We start from the raw sequence: 20,401 nt of genomic DNA on the forward strand, positions 1-20,401 counted from the left end.
ATCAGAGCTAGTGTTCCCAGCATTTAGAGCTTTCTAAAAGAAATTTCAGTCACCAGTTGAGTGCACCATTATTCTTGCTTTTCTCTCAAAATATTAAGAAGGGGTATGCTTTAGGAAATGTTTTAGTGATAATTTTCGAAACGCATCAATCCACACCGCCACCGGTTCGAAATAGATCGGCGCACATGTTTAACATAAAGCTTTAGTAAATAAATATAAACTCACCTAAACTCACAGTTTTAACTCCTCTAAGTGCTGGATGAAGAAATGCATTCGCTGATTCCACAAATGCTAGTGTTTGCGCTTCGATATCAGTTGTTGGCAGGGCTGTATAGAAGAAAAAAATTGAGTCGTAAATTGATATCCGTAAATACTCAACATACCCGAATAAAGTGTATTTTACAGCTGATTCGAACAGTAAATTCAAACTTCCATTGTGGAAGACGTTACAGTATCGAATGAATGAAGTCAGGTCGTCTCTAAAGGATATAAAATCGACATCAAACCCGAATACGAACGAATTCCATACCAAGTTTGGCCCACAGCACAGAGGTAAAAGTTTCCCATTCGTCTACTGCCAACTCCCAAAGGGAAGCACCCACAGGTCAAAGTTTACGACATGTCATTAATACAACTTCTACGTGTTCTCCCATGGCGTACCCACACAGCACAACGCTGAATATAACGCTTGGCACTTTTGTTGCCGCCCAGAGTCATCATACCAAGTACCTAGGACAGTAATTTCATAATATAATAAAACTTACACGCTCCAGTGCCATGTACGGTACCTATATGTGCCATAACTCAATCGGACTTCATCACTCCACGTAGTCTGGCTGCAATGAAAGTGATATGATGACGAGGAAACCGTTGAGTGAGTGCGACGACGCTTCCATAACAGTCATTCGACTCAAATCCAAATTATGCAAGCTCGTCGGTCCCTAATAAAGCAAGCTCCTGAATAACCAACAGAGTGACCGACCAACCACAAACCAGGAATAACTTATTTGGTATGCGAACTATGTGCTGCTGGCTGCATCCTCACGTTCTGTGTCACAGCATGGAAAGTTTTAACTCGACAGGTGTGGTCAGGATGGGGGCAAACCGTTTTGTAGCATGCTTTAAAATTTTCAAATGGACCTATGCTGAAAATGCGCTTCTTTTCTGTGCAGTTCTCATGATCGAAAATGCTTTAAAACCACATTCTTATACATATTTGCAGACCTGTCAAATAACGCAACCTGGTGCGCATAAATCGGTTAAGTTTAAATTCGAGAAAGCAACGTGGAAAACCCATTTGTTGGAATCTGATTCTTAGATGTTCCTGTGAAAAAAAATCCATTTCACGGTGAAAGTTTCAGTGCAACTTTGTGGAATCATCTGAATCTGAAATTTCCTACAACACTACCTTTGTACATCCATGCCTCAAACATCTGACTGAAAATGGTTGAAACTATTATTGATCAAGTTTTCTGCATCCGAAAAGCTCATATCTTTATTGCTTTCTTTGGGACGATCATTGCATTGCGCAGTACTCCAAGTCTGAGTTTCATCTGCCATAGAAATCTTTACCACACATAATTCTATTATCCGAGTGAAGGCATTATGGTTTAGATCATTTTCTAACCACCACCCGACACACTCCTCACCCCCTACCACTGTGCTGCTGTTATTGCATGGGAATATTATTTAATACTCAACTGGTAATCAGGGAATGTAAACCATCCCATCATTCAAATTTATGAAGGAAGATACAGATGAAATGATGGAATGTTGATCCCAGTGATATTTCTGCCCAGTAAACAAAATACAATAATCACCCAGAAGAATTTGTTTCCCCTGCTTTTGTTGGTAACAACCCGATCAGTAGATGGTAACAGATTTGTATCAGGCCTTGTTATTCTGTTACAGCAGTTTCTTATAACAGCGGTTGTTATAAAACATGTACCATTAGTAGTTAAAATAACAAAAATTGTAACAAAATCTCTTCTAGTTTTAACAAAAATATTACTGAATATGTTATTTTTTGAACAAAATTATAACTCGTTGTGTTACATAAAAAGGGGTGAAAATAGCTTATACTATAATAAATTATGTTCTTGAAAAGATAATGATTATCTATAATGTAGGCAATTAACTTTGTCCAACTGTTTCTACTTTGAATATAAGTTCAAGTTATACTGTTGGTGATACCTTCGTTTTTTCCAATTGCTATCTACCAAAAAGGCAGGCAATTTTTTTTTTTCGGTAGAAATAAACATAACACATTATGTTATAATCATGTTATGACGATCATGAAATTTTCTTTCCTCCATCTTTGGCAGAGAATTTATAACAAAATTATTGCAAGTTTTGTTATTTGTAACACATATTGCTATAATTGTGATAAAATTTTGTTATGACTAACTGGTCGGGAATAACTTCGTAGAATGAAGAAAAACCGAACTGCACAGGCTATCCAAATCATCATACATTTATTTTGAGGAAAGGTTTGCAATTGAATTCCTTTTTTTTACAAATTTATTGAAACTTTGTTTTTTCTCAATTGGAATATCATTATTTTTGTAATAAGTCGATTTTCAACTTTCAACTTTTCTTTTTCATGTAAGGTAGATGTTGGAGCGCAGACTTAAAATTTATACATTTATATTAGTCCCAAACCCGAAAGTTTGACGGTGTTCTAACGAGGATTAGTTTTGACCAGTCGTGGAATCCGGTTCACCTCCACTCCATGGACTCCGAAGGCTTCATCGACGGAGACACGTCAAGCGAGCATAGGGCTCGTACATGGTCCTTAGAACTGCGGATATCATCAATCACGAACGGATTCTTCTGCTGGAGATCAAAGTGACGCCTGTTCGACTCCATTTTGTCACCCTCTAAGGCATTGTGGCGAGATAAGAAATTGTTCCAGTGCTCTTGATCGTCAGGATCGGAAAATTCCGTTATTTATCGTTTTAGTGGGAGACAGGATTTCGAATGCATCTTTAGCGTACAGTGGTTAGAGAGGCTGAGTGCTAGAGCTACAGTAGGATCTGTTAGATCGGCTGCTGTTCTACTCAGTACCTAGTGACACCACATCAGATTTACGATCGAGACAATCATCGTCCCTGTCGCGACCAGACTAACCAAAGCTCCTCATCGGAGCTAATGCTGCTACCTCCGAACGACAATTTAAGTAGAGTGCAGTTCTACCCGCTCTCTGACTTAATTGTCATCGGGAACTGCTACCTCCGGCGACATTTCGACCAGCAGGGGCGGTGCCACCCGCTTCCCGCTGCCTACCAATGCCACCGGGAACACGGACCTACTCCTGTAGGTCCTCCGCCGCTTGTACCTACTCCTGTAGGTCCTGGTCCAGGAATGGGCACTACGCTATGGTAGTCTTCACCCAGGTGTACGTCCCACCTTCGATGCGTTCCAACACATCGGCCAAAAATTCGAAACATTCTTACCCTTTTTACTCATATTTATGGACATATGAGACATGGTCCATTAGTGATGAGTTAACACTCCATTCTTGCCATTCATACCTTGTTGCCATGTCTTACCATTAATGCCTTCAAGTTCATTAGTTGCAATATAATTGCCTATATTTTGGCGAATTGTCAGCAATACGCACTGAGCTTTCATAACTTGGTTACATCGCATGTTCAAGAATTTGTGATATGCGAAGATGTATAACATTAAAATAATATTGAATTTAGCTTAACTTTAATTTCTTAATATTTTTTAAATAACCTCATTGCTACCACTACAGTCGCTAGATGCGATTAGCTAGCGAATTCACATCGGTGGTTTCCCAGACTGGCCGTTGCACGCGATCCCCTAGCTACAGTTTCATCAACGTGGCAAAAGGCTTGGTACCGGATCGCAATCATAAAGATCACCATTTTGGACGCATGTAAGTCGCCATCTTTTCTTTCTCCAAAAGTCTATTGTTCGATTGGGTTTGATCGTACCACAAACATCCTTCCGATTACTACTGTACTTCGTGGTGTTTTTTGCAAAGCCGCAGCATGCCGGACGAATGTGATTCTAAGGTAGCAATACCATCAACCATGAAACCACACACTGAGTTTCATGGCGAAATTGAAAAATGGTACTCATTTTATGATACCTTTCGTTCGTTGGTGCATGAAAACATAGAGTTATCTGGCATCCAAAATTCCATTACCTGAAGGCCTTACTGAAGGGTAAAGCTGCTAAATTAATCGATGACGTAACTCTTTCATCGAATAATTACGCTGTTGCGCTAAAGATCATTACTGATCGCTTTGAGCACCCAAAGGTGCTCATTAAAAGTCACCTCAATGCACTTTTCTCAGTTCCGAAGATGCACTCGGAATCAGCGCAAGCCCAATCGACATTGGTTGATGATTATCAAAAAAAATCTCGGCGTTTTACGTGAACTGGGTGAACCTACAGTTGGGTTGAGTTCTTTGTTAGTTTACATGCTTACATCTCGTCTCGACCAGATCATCGGAAAAGAAAACGGATCTAAAGGAAATGCCAACGTACGATCAGTTAATAGAATTTTTGCAGAATCACATTCTGCAGCTGCAATCCGTCGAAGTTGATGATCATCAGCGAAACACTAAACATTACACCTCCAAAGCTTCTCTCACGACGACCTGCTCATCTCCATGCTTGGCGTGCAACGGACATCATCCTGTCTACTATTGTGATAAGTTCAAGCGGCTATCTGTTTCCGAACGTACGAAGATGATAACTGACAATGGGTTATGCATTAATTGCATGGTGGAAAAACACGCTCCTAATCAATGTAAGCAACGTAATTGCCGTTTCTGCAACAAAAGACATAATAGTCTTTTGCATTCAACCAAAAGGGCTACGCAGAACTCAACTCAACAAGAACTCACAAAACAAATCCAGTCCTCTCAAGAACCTAGCTCTAGCACCTCTTCTGTTGCATCTAACCCTAAGTCCTCCAATACGCTAATCTCTTCTCAAAGGTTACAATCACTTGTTACGTCTCGATCTAATTGCTCCCCACAAGCCCAAGTGCTCTTATCAACAGCCCTTGTGAGACTTATTGGCCTCAGAGGAAACACTGCAGTTGCTGGGTTTTGTTGGACAATGCATCTCAACCAAATCTCATGACCGAGCGCTTTCGTCGTCTACTAAGTCTTCGCAAAACACCAACAAATGCAGAATTATTTGGCGTCGGTGCTGAAAGAAAAACACTTCCTTATTCTACGCTTGCAACAGTATCATCACGATTCAACAGTTTCCGAACAGCGTTGGAATTCCTTGTCCTTCCTAGAGTAACGACTGATCTGCCGACCTCGTCGGTGGACATTGAAGTTTGGGGTATTCCTGAGCACATCAAGTTAGCTGATCCAACGTTCGCTACCTCGAGTCCAATTGACATAATTATTGGTAGCAAGGTCTTTTTCGATCTTTTACGGCGAGGTCATATGCGAATTGATGACACCAAGCCACTTCTACAAAATTCTGTATTTGGATGGCTAGTTTCGGGTGCTTATCATGGTACCAGCTTATCGACCCAGATAATCAGCTGTATCATCGCAACGGAGGGCCTGGAAAAACAAGTAGCGAGATTTTGGGAATTGGAGCCCTGCAGGTCTGATAGTATTTGATCGATTGAGGAACGGTTGTGCGAAGAAGTGTTTGTCTCAACCACACGTAGAGATTCTTTCGGTCGTTACATTGTAACTCTCCCAAAAAAATCGGAACTGGTTAGTCATCTTGGTGACTCTCGTTCTATTGCAATACGTCGGTTTCTTGCTATGGAAAGGAAATTTGAAAAGAAGCCCAATTTGAAACGAGAATATTTTGCCTTTATGGAAGAATACGTACGTTTAGGCCACATGGAAGTGGCCGATTCTGATAATGATGCGCCTGGCGAGCACATCTACTTGCCACATCATGCAGTAATTAAGCCAGAAAGTACGACCACGAAGCTGAGGGTCGTCTTCGATGGCTCATGCAAATCTACCTCCGGATTCTCGTTGAATGACATTTTGTTAAAAGGGCCAGTCGTTCAAGACGACATGATCTCGTTACTGCTTCGTTTTCGCATGAAACAGATTGTAATTAAGGCGGACATAGCTAAAATGTTTCGCCAGTAGATGAGATTGACCGACCGTATTTGAAGGTTGTTTGGCGTGCATCTCCTACTGATCCAATTCAAACCTATCAGCTCACCACTGTGACATACGGCACTACTACTGCACCATATCTTGCAACACGCTGCCTACAGCATCTTTCAATTGATGATGAAGAAAACTTTCCTGCTGCGGCACCGATAGTAAGGAAAGGATTCTATGTAGATGATCTATTGAGTGCTTTTAACACTCTCGAAGAAGCCGTTACCGCCACTGAACAACTGCAGAGAAAGATGAAAGCAGCGGGTCTCACACTCCAAAAATGGTCATCGAACTCAAAAGAGCTAATGGACACGATTCCAGTAGGACTTTGGGAAACTAAATTGATTTTGGATTTGGATCAATCATCTCCCATACAAGCTCTTGGACTCTTGTGGGAACCGTCATCCAAAGAATTCATTTTCAAAATCCCGAAATTCGTTGATTGCGAACATTTCACCAAGCGTGTAGTCCTGTCTCAAACTGCTAGCATGTTCGATCCTTTAGGATTAGTAGGTCCTGTGTTTGTGATAGCAAAATTGTTCATACAAAGTCTATGGGAACGCAACCTCGATTGGGACGACCAACTTCTAAAGAATCTTCATGATACCTGGTCTAGATTTGTTATTCAATTCCCACATCTGCAGAAGCTGCCCAGTCAACACAAGATCGTATATGACGCTGTTTAAGATGCTAAAGTGGAGGCGATATAGGCACTTCCCCATACAACATGTACGTATATCGCCTCCACTTTAACATCTTATGCTGCATCATATACGATTTTGTGTTGACTGGGTGACGGTTCCTCGATTTGTTTTAACGGAAAACATTTCATCACTGGAGCTTCACGGATTTTCCGACGCTTCGCTGCGAGCATAAGGTGCTTGTGTCTATTTCCGTACAGTTTCGACATTTGGTCCAGTAACAATTCAGTTGGCAGCAGCGAAATCTCGTGTAGCACCTTCTGAAAAACGTCGTCCATCACCAGCTCGTCTTGAACTGTGCGCATCCTTACTGTTGGCTAACCTGCAGAAACGAGTTCTAGATAGCGTTGTAATCGATTTTTATGGTCGGATTCCACAATAGTGCTACATTGGTTGGCAGGAGAACCGTCGTCATGGAAAACCTTTGTAGCCAATAGGGTGGCTGAAGTGCAACAACTTTCGCAAGGAGCAACTTGGAATTATGTATCTACCCATGACAATCCGGCAGATCATATTTCGCGTGGATTGGATCCCGAGGACCTTGTGAACAATCAACTATGGTGGCAGTCTCCCGAGTGGCTGCTGCAACCTATGCAAAGCTGGCCAGCATCTTCAACGTCCTGGCGAAACCATACTGTTCCCCAGAAGTATCTAGAAACACAGGAAACGAGGGCAGTTTCTCACGTCATTCTACATAAAACTGGCTGGTTCGAAACTATATTTGAAGGCTATGATTCGTTTCATAAAATTCTACGAATCATTGGACTTTGTTGCCGCTTCGTTGCGAATTGCAAACGTACATCATCAGATGAGCCACGCCTATCAGGTCCTCTATCAGTAACAGAACTGAGGACGGCAGAGCTAATGGTTATTCGCCAAATTCAACATATTTCCTTTTCTGAAGAGTTTAGACAACTTTCTCAAAATATGCGAGAAATATACGGGAGTTGAAAACGTACTGTCGAAGAGTGCACATCTATTAGTCCCAAACCCGAAAGTTTGACGGTGTTCAAACGAGGATTAGTTTTGACCAGTCGGGGAATCCGGAGCTCCAGGGACTCCGAAGGCTTCATCGACGGAGACACGTCAAGCGAGCATAGGGCTCGTACAGTAGACATTACATGTTCCTTCACTTTGAATTTATTAATATTTTTCAAATATCCTTATTAAATTTTCTTCATTAGTATTATTCTCTTTTAAAAATAGTGAATTTTCGTTTCAAATTACTGAGCAAAAGTACAGTTGCATTGCAGCAAATGTACATGAAATCCCTTTGTTATACAAAAGCAATTCTGCTACATATTACGTTTTCGACAACTTCATTTCACCAAACTCCAACCCAATCAGCTGTAATTTACACGCCACCCCATCCGACGCCCATTCGGTTTCACTTTTCTACTTACAGTTTACAAAGTGATTAGCTGACGTCATGTTCACGTCGACTGGCATCAGATTGCTCATATCGGTGACAGTGGCCGCAGCTGCAACGGCTGCATCGGCGGCGGCTGCCGCTGCCACCGACGTACTGCTCGACAGGAACTGCTGATGATGGTGATGGTGCTGGTGGTGGTGATGGTGGTGGCCATTAGAGTGCAGAGAAGACTGACTGCTATTGCCGTCCGGGCCGGAAATGACGCCTCCGCAGCCGTTGTTCCCGGCGCTACCATTGGCGGCGGTGGTGCCGGTCCCGTTCATGCCGTTGGATGTGATTGAATCAACCGCGCAGCCCTGATGGTGCATCATCTCCGGATTGCCACCGTTGAGACCATTTCCGTTCAGTGTCACGTTGCTGTGGGTTGTACCGTTCCCAAGGCTGGATCCGTTGACGCTGTGCCCATTGATGGTGGTGCCATTGCAGTTGCCATTAGTGCCGTTGGATGCTGCGTAGGAGAAAGAGTCAAAAATAGATTTGGCGGATTTATTAGAAAGGATGCGATTGCGATTACTGGCCTTGGGACCAGGGCTTAGTTAAGATTCATTGGAAAACGCATACAGTCGGGTCTCCGGTAACGTACGATTTATATTACAGGGCTTTTCGAGCGGTCTGGGCACCCGTGTACCAGGAGAACCGACTCTACGTATTTCCAAAGCATCGATTTTCACCTACCGTTCTGAGCCGAGTTGAGTGCTTGCATCTCCCACATTTGCTCCTGTCGGATGTCGTCGTGGTAGTCCTGCGAGGGGAAGCCAAAACCAGAATAACTGAATTAGTAAAATCAGATTGCAAGCGTTACTGAGGTTCCTCATTTGCCCACTCGAAAATGGAATTACAACTTGCAATTCGGATCAAAAGATTTGTGGAAGCGAGTGTCGCTGCGAGGGTGGAAATTCAATATTTCGATTTGCATTTCCAACATTTCGTGTTGTGGCTGAAGCTCAAGCTGAGCATGAGACTCGAGCATACAAAGGCGAATCTAGGATAAGGTGGTGTTGAGTTTTACCACATTGCGCATGTAAGTCAGAATTGGAGTTTGAATTGCAAGAAGACTATATTGACTAATAGAGACACATTTCAGTAACCGCTTAAATTCAATCTGGGAAAAAGAGCACTTAAATACCAAAGGTGGAACTATTCGTTTTAGTTGTTTTAAGGGAAAACATATTTATGAAAAAAATGTTATGTTTTTTGTGACTCCATTGTAAAAGAAAGTTCTTACGTTGCAGCTTTCATGGTTATATTTTCATATTTGGTCAAATGATGCTTTTATTCATATGTTGGCACCATATACAAATTTTATTTATATGCACCGTTGGAAAACCACAGACCCCCCTCCCCCTATAAGTGATTACGTAATATGTGTACGGCTTCCAATTTTCTGAAAAACTTCGATGTGAGTATGTTTTAAAATTTTGATTAAAAAAAATATTTAAGGCAAGGTTCGTACTTTTCGTTACAGTGAGACGAAAACAAGCGATTTTTGAGCCGAAGGAGAATCTTTTATCCAAGACTGTGGTAAGAAACATCTTTCAGTCGCTACTTTTTCCTCTAAATCAAGCCTGCAAGATAAACGAAAATCGAAAATCAACTTTTCGCTGCACTGACAGTGAGGGAGAAATAGTTATCTCTCACCAGGCCTTTTTTCTTTCCCGCAAAATGCGAAAATTTGCGTGAGTGAGCATCCTCTGCTCGTGAGAATGAGGGAGCATTACAATCTCTGATTGAAGGTAAACCACTTTCGTTCGATGGAACTCGTACCCATGAGCTTCAGAACGCTAGACTGTTGCTCATAACCAACTCAGTTACGAAGGACCTTCTCTTCACTATATGCTTTCCAGTTTCAAAATTTCTACGCCAAAATAAAATTTCGTACCGTCGTCGGGGGTGACAATGGGTATGGGGGTGGGAATGGGTCAACACCGACACTGACAGTTTGTAGGTCAGATAACAAAATCGTTCAAAAAGGTCTCTCATAATTTAGTTTTCTTGTCATCCGATACATTAAAGTATTCTATGTAGTTGAAACAGTGACCCATTCTCATCGCAAATACAAAAAAGTATTCTAAATCGGGATTTTGCCATTTTTTCAAGCAATGAGTTTTAAAGTCAAGTTAATATAAAAGTGAAGAAATTAAATCATTTTCATTATGAACCAAATATATCTTTGCCATGTTTTTACGTTTCAACGTTATCGAACTACAGTCACGTTATCAAAAAATACGAACGTCAATTTATGTCTGAAAACCATCAAACCAGTATGATCCAAAGTAAGTTAGCTTCGGTCTAATATTTTCATGACAAGATAATTGAAAACCTGTCCAAAGCACACACCGCTGATAATGCGAAAGAGAAAGGGCGAACAATGGTTTTCGGATTTCGTTCACTTGAAAAAAATGTGGCTGAGTTAATAGCACCAGCACGACATCAAAAAGAACGAACAGCCACAATCATCTATCGATTAGCGCGCAAGTAAACCACATAATGCGCAGTGAAGTGGAAGAACTCATCAGCTTCTTTGGCAACATGCGGTAGGACGGAAAGGTGATCTTCTGTCGATGGCATTCAATCAACGAAAATTAACCAAACAACGCTGCTAGAGAAGTGATGACCGTGTCAAAATGGGTGATTGTACGTTATCTTGCAATTGCAGAGCCACATCCTGGTACAAAACATTTACTACGATAAGCGGAAAAAGCAACTTGTCGCCTAATGAACACAAACGAGGATCGTAGGTAGTGTGCCATAGATGCTACCAGTCGTAAAGTTCGGTGCGTCATTTTTGCAACGCTTTGGAGCTCTTTTAAACAGAATGGCGCTGTGGATTATGGTGCTGCTCGATTTCGAGCGAAAATAGTTTGGATTAATCGGTTTTGCTAGACAGAGAAGCGACATGTGTTGGCTGTGTTAAATAAATATTGTGAGATGTGAAATGATGGCCTCGTGGACGCCGGTAGAATTCGTTATAATTTTCAAAAAGATATTACAGAACTCAAATGTGATGTTAAACGAAAAAACCCTGATTAATCCACCTAGCGGTGATGATGCCTTTCTCGCTCGTTCAAAATAGTTGATAAACATATATGAAAAGTCTATAATAACAATTGGTGAATAAGACTTATTTTTCACATTTATTTATACCAGATGAACCGGCCTAGGGTCGAAGATCTCGTAAATAAAGATAGATTGAATTGAAAATTCACATTTGTTATAATTGCTGCCGGATGCAATTTGTTGCAAGCAAATCGGATGAGGTTAAGTGCCCGGAAAATGTGATGAGGTTGTGCAATTGCACAAATCGAGTTTCAGGCATAGTATAAAAATTTGTATTTTGGCCATAACTTTTGAGCCCATAGTGAGTTCGGGCTGATTTTTAATGTGAAACAATGGGACAGGATTCGCCGTTTAAATAATCGGTTCAGGATAAGATTTCGAAAAATGAGTTAGATTTTTTTGCACACATGCACATACACATACTTCTTCTGAAAAAGTTCGTATCGTTTGCTTTGAATACGAGAAAAGCAAAAAAAACGGTGGTGAGAAAAAACAAATGTTTCCATTTGTCAAACTTTCGAGTGCTTTCCGTTTTGAAGCCAGAATCCAGCTTAGACTTCTATCATCTAATCAATAAGTTAGCTTTTTTGAAATTGTTGTTTTGAATAATATGATTCTTCATATAAATAAAAATTCAGTTGACCCTTCCCGTCAAAAATTGTATTTCGTTTCATTATTTCAGTCGATTCTTTGGCTTATTTAAGGTCAACTTTCCCAAAGAACCCATATTTTTTTAAGCCTCTAACTATTAAATCCAAGGGCCTCATATGCCTGTCACTGGCGAACAAAGCTCGTGTACTCTGCATCGAAGCTTAGAACCGGTGTTAGGGCGCAATCGTTAATGTGAACATTTTTATATTCGGTTACTGCAAATAAATTCTTTTTCGAGTCCCTATAATCAAGCAGATATCTCAAGTATACCACATCGTTACATTGCTGCATGATTGAGTGTTTAATTTTGATAAAATATCGAAAACAAAAGTGTGTGATAGGGGAGCTAAATGTCAAAGAAGGAAAATCAATACGATTTGACAGCTTGATACCCAACATGTTCCGGACAGCAGAACAAAGGGAACCGAAGCGACAATCTTTATCTAGTAACTAAAATATCTTTTATTAAATCGAAAACAAAAACCGAAAATGTGTGCATGTGTGAACCGGTCTGCAAAAATTCACTCGATGTTCGTTCAAAATCGGGTCAATCTTAAAAGCAGTACATTTTCGATTTTTATTTTGAATTTAAAAAATATTTAGTGGCGTAAAAAAATTTAGGTTAATTGGGAATGTTGACCTTAAGTAAGCCAACGAATCGATTAAGGGAATGAACATTTTTGACGAGAAATGTAAATTTTTGCTGATGAGCAGTTTTTATTTTTGTCATTATCATTCAAACACTTTTCAACAAGATTTATAAATTTGATCCGACTAAAAAAAAATCTGAAAAGAATTCTACTGGGGTTGCTTTTCTTTATATGGAAAGCATTTCGCAGTAATTGGTATGAATGTATGGTTAAAATTGAATATTTTAATTTCTAAACTGATCCAAAATTATTTATCAGTTCACTCTTTACAGGTAATCGCTTCAAGCACAAAATCTGATAGATAACGCGTCACAGAGCTAGTGTTACCAAAATCAGCATTCTTGAGCTGATTGCTCATATTGTGCAATACTTTATATCGTAATGATAACATATATCGGAAAATCGTTGCTTACCTTCGTGTAATTTGTTATGGATTATAGCAAGGCTGTTTTCGATCATTCAGTAATATAGTTTCGATAATTTAGTAGTTTGTCTATAACTTATTCCAGAGGTTAAATTTCAAAAGTGATGTGTTGGGGACTTCTAGAGTGAAGGTTCTCTGCCTAATTGTTGAGTGAAGGTGAACTCTGCCTAATTGTTGTTTCTATTGCACTAATAACAGAGTTATAGCGCTAGTTGCAGTAACTTATTGTACAGACTGATTGAAATTTTGTTATCATTTAATATTAGTAACTAGTGCTTTAACTCTGTTATTAGTTGAATTAAAACAACAAACTATTAGGCAGAGCTGTAGAAAAATAATCGCACTAGAACTCTGCTGTAACACGTTTTGACATTTAACCTCTGGAATGAGTCATTGTAGTTTGTCAATGATCGAACTAAGACTATTAAATTCTAAAACATACTTGGATTATAGAAAAGTTTGAATACTTTTTCTACTGACTTCCAAAATAGAAAATTTTCTCCGAAGCCTACCAAAACTCATTTTCTCCTATAGTATACATAAGTATACATAATCCGAGTGCTTTTTATTTGAATTCTTCTAACAGACATGCTGTCACTATGAACGGGGTTCCAATTATTTGGTCTAGCGAAGTCCAAGATTTAGGACTTATGTATAGCATGAATGAATTAACTATCAAAACCCACACAGAAGGTATGCAAGCAAAAAGGTACAAATATAGTAAGTGAATATTCATAGAAAATCAAAATCTTAAAATATTTTTTTGATTTACTAACTAATTGTTAGGACAGCCATGTTTTACATATACTGTGCCAATATGGGTTATTTGCTGCAACGCCAGGAAGAATGTAATTACAGAGGATTCAAAATAAAATGTTGAAATTGATTATGAAGTTGCTTCCCTGCGCACCAAAACAATAAGAATATTACATGTGACTTATTTGAATGAAATGACACAAAAGCACCTGACGTAAACTCAATCGTACCGTTTTGACTCAAATCCCGAACATGACTTATATTCCGATATAACTAAACTTTTTATCGGTTCAGATTATATGCCACCGAACCAAAGCACAGCCCCCGGTGCGTTACCGCACGTATGCATAAGCAGCCTAGGCAGCCTATTGGGCCAAACACACACGCACGCAAACGTACCAATTGTGTTTGGCCCATATGTCTTGATGTAGTGAAATCTCGCTTAACTTTTCAAAAGGACCTAAGTAACATTTTTTCATGAATTAATTTGAGTACTGTAATCAAAAGCTTTCATGTTTTTCTGTTAATTGCGCTATTCAAATTAATTCATGAATAAAATGTTACTTAGGTCCTTTTGAAAAGTTAAGCGAGAAATAGTTATTTATTGCAAATCGCGTAGCCTCTTGTTCTTCGAACACCAGCATCTCAAGAAACAAAGATAGCTCAGTGGTAACGTGATAGGCTCTCATTCAGAGGATTAATGTTCGATCCCTATCTTTTTTATCTTTTTTTTTTTCAAAACTCATATTTTCTAGGTGTGTGTGGTATAATACGCATTGCAAGAAAAATTTTGAATACTAGAAAATCCAAGCGCCTTTAAAAAAAAATGTATTTAATATTTTCCATGCAAATATCAATGGAACGTAATGCTGTGTATTGTTTATATTTATATTTATGACATTTCTATAATTGAATCCATCTGATTATTTGGAATATTTGAAAGAATTCAGGTCTGCACTTTAGATGACGGAGGTAGGAAATGAAACATAAATACATAAGTTGAGAATCGATATGTACTCAACAGTTTTCTTTAATGATTGTTAGCAGAAACAAAATAGCTTTTGATTTATCTTGGTAGTAATCAAACTTGCCCACCGAGTTTCAGTAGACAGTAAACATAAGTAGGAAATTATATTCTATTGCTTCAATGCACAAAAGAAAATATGCTTTACTGAATAGAAAAGACATAATTATTCAATAAAATTAGAAACTTTCGAGTTTATGGTGCAGCCAGCGCTATATCCAAGGAATTGAGACCGGGGATTTCCCTCTGCGCGTTATTTCCGCGGAGCTATCCAAAATTTTCTTTTTTTCCGTAATACATACTCATGAACCAGTTTCCCCAAATCTCATTTGCTCGGACACACATTCAACCCAGCTGATCTAAAAATAGAACATTGCCGCACGCAATGCGATGTGTGTTGGTGATGCTTCCTTCGGCAATATTCATCCGACGGCAAGAGACTGAAGCGAATGCGCATGCGTCCCGCGTCTTCCCGCACACCAGCTGCGCTCCCATATGCTGATTGAGCGCCACAAAGAATGATGCATGCATAATATTAGACTGGCCCAGGTTACTATGGGGAGAAAAAAATGTTGTCGAATTCCACGGGGCACCCCCCAGAATTGTGTCTTTGGGTGAGAAAATCAATCTCTGAAAATTTCAGCTCAATTGCTTGTTGCACAAGCTGGCGCATTTGATTTGATGCTTATATGGGGATTTCAGTCAAAATGTATAGGAAAATACACCTCCGTCACTCATTCGATCTGTAAATTGGTTCTGATTGCTCGATTGACCTCAGAATTGCAAAAACGGCAGTTGGTATGCTACAGAACAATTTCACAAAATATTGCATGATGATTAAATGAACTTTTATATAATTTTCGGCTGATTTATTAGTAGCTGATTTGTGTATTTTTGGGTTTTTTGATCGAATCGCATCAGCCGAAACCTATATAAAAGTTCATTTAATCATCATACAATGTTCTGTGAAATTGTTCTGTAGCATACCAACTGCCGTTTTTGCAATTCTGAAATCAATCGAGCAATCAGAACCAATTTCCAGATCGAATGAGTGACGGAGGTGTATTTTCCTATACATTTTGGCTGAAATCCCCATACAAACATCAAATCAAATGCGCCAGCTTATGCAACAAGCGATTGAGCTGAAATTTTCAGAGATTGATTTTCTCACCCAAAGACACAATCCTGGGGGGTGCCCCGTGGAATTAGACAACTTTTTGTTTCCTGGGCCAGTCTAATGCATATGCGTAAAAATAGATCAGAAGCACGGCTTGCCGCTGATGCTACGATGGTTAAGCCAACCGATCCACAGTGGCGGAAACCCAGACAAAACCCAAAACAAATCGTTCTTTCGTGAAGCTGATATTATTTTAATTTTGCACATTTAGTCAATAATAATTCCTCAATTTGTTAATTGTAGTTGGTAAATTTAATTTTTGGTGACTTGGTTCAAGTTGATGGTGTAAAGTATCTCCTAAACATATATGTATGGGAAAATTAAATTTGACTAAATTTTGTATCGGGAAAGATTCGGAAAGAACTGATATGATGCATTGAAATATATATTTTGTCACTTAACAGTGGTTAGTTTGGCGAATTGCGCCTTGTTGCACCAAAGCGGGAAATTTACTGTTTCAAGGTTAGAATTAAGCCGCTGCTGTGATCCTAAGTCATGGGCTTCCGCAAGTCTTTGGATAGCATACCATATGTCGGATAACTATTTAAATTTCAAAATGAATTCAGCGTTACAAAATTACTGTTGCTAAATTTCAAGCGCAATCGTAGGTTTAGTCGAGCATTTGTATGGGGGACCACCACTGCTCGACGGCACAGGCGCATTCGAACGGGAGAGCGTTGAACGTGTTAAACAAAGCACGATGCTTTTTGAAATTGCTATAGGGGAACTGGGGGTAGGACGCCCACGTTAAGGAAAATGCCATTTTTATCAATGAAAACCACCATTTCAGCCAGTTTTCATCAGCGCATACTGAAGAACAGCATATCTGCGACTGACTACCGATAACAGATATCTAGGGGAAGTGGGGGTAGCACGCCCATAGGGGTTAAAACGCGCCACCCCTGAATAAGGTTAAATATCCCCATTTTGATTATTTTCAATAGTCTATACGATAAAGCAATGAAAAATATTGCCATTGGATACATATATTTCATGATTTTTCTCTAGTTATACATGAAAAACTCGAAAAAACGATTTTTGCGTGTTTTGATGCAATTCTAGCTCGGTGGAATTTAGTCTTTCTGCCGCTGTTATACATTGATAAATTAATAATTGAGCCATGAGCCATGCTGCTTACTCGTGTTCTTTATGTTCCACACGAAATCGTCGTCAAAAATGGTTTTAAAACGATTTTATGGGCCTTCAAACTTCTGAGGTCGGTGTGGGGCATTACGCCCATGCTCATTTCGTATGACCGAAACAGCTGAAACATTCGGTTAATTGCCTTAATGTAGGCAATTAAAATGAAAATCAGTACGATAAGCACATGCGCGTTTTAACCCATCCACTGGCGCATCTCACCCCGCATGGTTTCAAAATCATTTTTTTTCGGGTGCTTTTTAAAAATCAAATTTCTGTGCAATAAAATGGACAATGGAGTATTTACAGGCTGTTGTATAGGGTATTTGTGCTTTTCTTAGCGCTTGATAGCAATAAGACATGAGAAAAGTTATGTCTAACGTTTAGCAAAGAAGAGGATTTTTATTTATTGAACGGATATCCTATCGTAAAAAGTTCACCCAAAATTACTATTTAGTAATTTGCATAGGGCACCCGTAACCTGAGGGGTTCTTATTGATACTTCCCATTATTATACACATATGTGTCTACTAGTTTGGATGTAATTATGCAATTATACCAATATAATTTTGCATTAACATCCTCGAATCAATAGTGAATCTACTTTTATCTCAATTAAAGTAACAGCGTATCCAAGCGATTTCAATAGTTTATCTATTAGAGCATCATTACTGGGCGCGAGTGTTTTGATTATCCTCGCAGCGCTGTCATTTTAGTTTAGTCACTCTTTTTCGCACTGGTCACTATTTTCGGTTATCATTTTGGTGGCTGCATTCCGTACAGGTGACGTTTAATAGTTCATCAAATACCAGCGCTGTTATCGCGCTACCAAATTTGATCACCTGTCCGCTGCGCTACTGTTTTAGCAGCGCGTTTAGTAGCGACCGGAAAAGTGTCAAGTAATGATACTGCGCTGCCAAACGGCTTATACTCACCACCGGCAATCTTGCTCTAAGTTAATGTATTGAAACTGTATATTTTAATAAGCAACGGTAAAGCTAATATTTTCTTTTCTCGATCCATTAATACTTCCAGTATCGGAATCGGTACCCTAGCAGGATAAACTCTGATGCTTATAGAGGTAATGAATATATGCCCAATTTGATGATTTATATTTGAATGTATCTTGTCACATGCTATGTGTATTGATGGTACTATGGTGCAGTAGCCGCTTCCCGATCAAGAGATCACAAGTTCGAGTCCAGAGTGGAGCATTTTGCTTTTTAGTGCCTAATTTGGCCAACCCTGAAAAATACATATTTTTCCAAAACAATCGATCAGTTGAAAGCGGCGTTAAAACGTGAGGGATATATCTCTTATTGGAACTAATAAAACCCTTGCGAATTGCTTTATTTTTGGAGTTATTCGCAAAATTGGCCAAATTAGGAACATGGCCAAAACCGGTACAGTTCCCCTACTTAGTATACGAGAAAGGCAAAAAGAAGTCTTAATTTATTTTCATTTTTACCGAGCTTCATTACCCAGAGGTGGGTTTGCAAATGTTTGGTTTGAGCTTGGCTGCAAACAAATACCTAGTTGGAATTGTGCGCATCCCCAGACCAATTTTCTGGCTACGCCATTGTCTTCACTGCATCAGTTTAGATCGAACTAGCTTCGCGAGCGGGCGTTTTCTCCCACTACAAGTTGAGTCAATCGAGACATTTGGATATTTTCGGTGAAAAGAGGCGTGCTATTTTTTGGACTTTGACGGCTAAAGAATCGGTCAGTGCGATCAGAACCTGTTACGAATCGCGAACTGATCCGATAATGGGATCTGGAGATACGGTGATTTCCTTTTCGGCCAATTAAACCCTTCCCATAAAGGTTGAATTGAACCGTGGTCAGACCCTCCATGTGTGGTCAGTTGTGCGACGGGCATTCCGAAGAAGATCTGGTCAGCGCGTCTCGTCCTGATTGTGACTTGTTTTTGAATTTTTTCACTCTTCAGTGCAATCGCACCGAACAGTTTTGACTATGCCCAATCTAAGTCGGCTGCTAAAGCGCACTTAGACCTGACCTGACCTTCGGTGAACCTGTGTGTGTGTGTTTTTGCCATTGAAGAGGCCCAGTGAAAAAGTGATGGAGACGCATAGTGGGTTTTTCCTGTTCGGTCAGGTGGAGAAGTTTGGTGGTAGAGACGCATAGTAGCTGTTTCGGGAGTAAGGGGCCCCACACACGCTAGCGTCGGAGCTCCGACCTGTTGTACAACTTTGGCACCGCCCCCAGGAAATTTGGTGGAGTCAGAGAGAAGTCGGATCGTCTGTGGGCAAGTTGTACGGTTCAAAAGTCATAGAACTTGCCTACAGACGATCCGACTTTACTCCGACTCAACCAAATTTCCTGGGGGCGGTGCCAAAGTTGTACAACATGTCGGAGCGTGTGTGGGGCCCTTAATAACGAAGGATGAAAACCACCCCGTCGGTGTGGTGGAGACGCATGGTCGCCAGTGCGACGAATCAGTGACTAGCGTGGAGGAAATCAAACGAACCACTTGCGCGGAGTATGACGAACTTTTTTCGTCGGTGCGTTGAAAACGCACAGCCATAAGTAAGATTTTGTCGAGGCAAATTTCGACTGTCATTTCTTGAGAGTTTCGAACCAAGAGAACGTCACACACTTAATTTTTTTTTACCGGGATCTTAGCAAAATGGTCAACTTTTACCGAGATTCGCACAGCCGTGCCCCAGCAATCATGTTTTTTGCGAGATTTCTGTCAAAATTGCTGAAAATCAGCAAATATTTTGCCGAAAATCAGCTAACAAACGTCATTTCTGCTGAAATATCAGTTTTTTTTATTGGCGCACGGCTGTGCAGATTTTTGCCGAACTGCAGAAATAAAAACTAAAGTGTGCATTATTCCACCCATGGCGTTTGGTAATGCACGCGGGTAAACATGGAGGTGGCCTCGGGCCACCTCTTCCTCCTAGGAGTCCCAGGAGGCCTGATAATGACAATATAATAAGCAGAATCGATGGACAATTCACCGGACGCAGACTCTCGTGTTTCAGGTCCCGACCAATCCGTTTTTGCTGCGCCAGCAAAGAAAACATCGCTGCTACCTACTACCTGTAGGTAAGAAACCTTGCCCTTTTCGCACGCCTGCTAACAATGGCCCAAGCAACACACTTGATCATATATAGGATTACCTGTTACATTTATAACAAATTCGATTGCTTCAATTTTGGTTTACGCATTTCTATATAACTCATTTAAAACGAAAAAAGCGCAAGAGGTGGAGTCAATATAAAACAAATT

General features: G+C 40.0%; 1 protein-coding gene across 2 annotated transcripts in view; it reads right to left on the reverse strand.

The window, feature by feature from the left end:
• The window catches only part of LOC134224398 (uncharacterized), a 201,286-nt gene that overhangs the window by 36,447 nt on the left and 144,438 nt on the right, over positions 1 to 20,401 (reverse strand). For both annotated transcript variants that reach the window (XM_062703717.1, XM_062703715.1), the window contains exons 6-8: positions 8,943 to 9,009; positions 8,239 to 8,715; positions 226 to 327 (exon numbers count right to left, since the gene is read on the reverse strand). In XM_062703717.1, coding sequence (XP_062559701.1) covers positions 226 to 327; positions 8,239 to 8,715; positions 8,943 to 9,009 — 646 coding nt within the window. The remainder of the gene's footprint in view (positions 1 to 225; positions 328 to 8,238; positions 8,716 to 8,942; positions 9,010 to 20,401) is intronic.

Source organism: Armigeres subalbatus, chromosome 3 (genome assembly GCF_024139115.2).
Source record: "Armigeres subalbatus isolate Guangzhou_Male chromosome 3, GZ_Asu_2, whole genome shotgun sequence".
NCBI lineage: Eukaryota > Metazoa > Arthropoda > Insecta > Diptera > Culicidae > Armigeres > Armigeres subalbatus.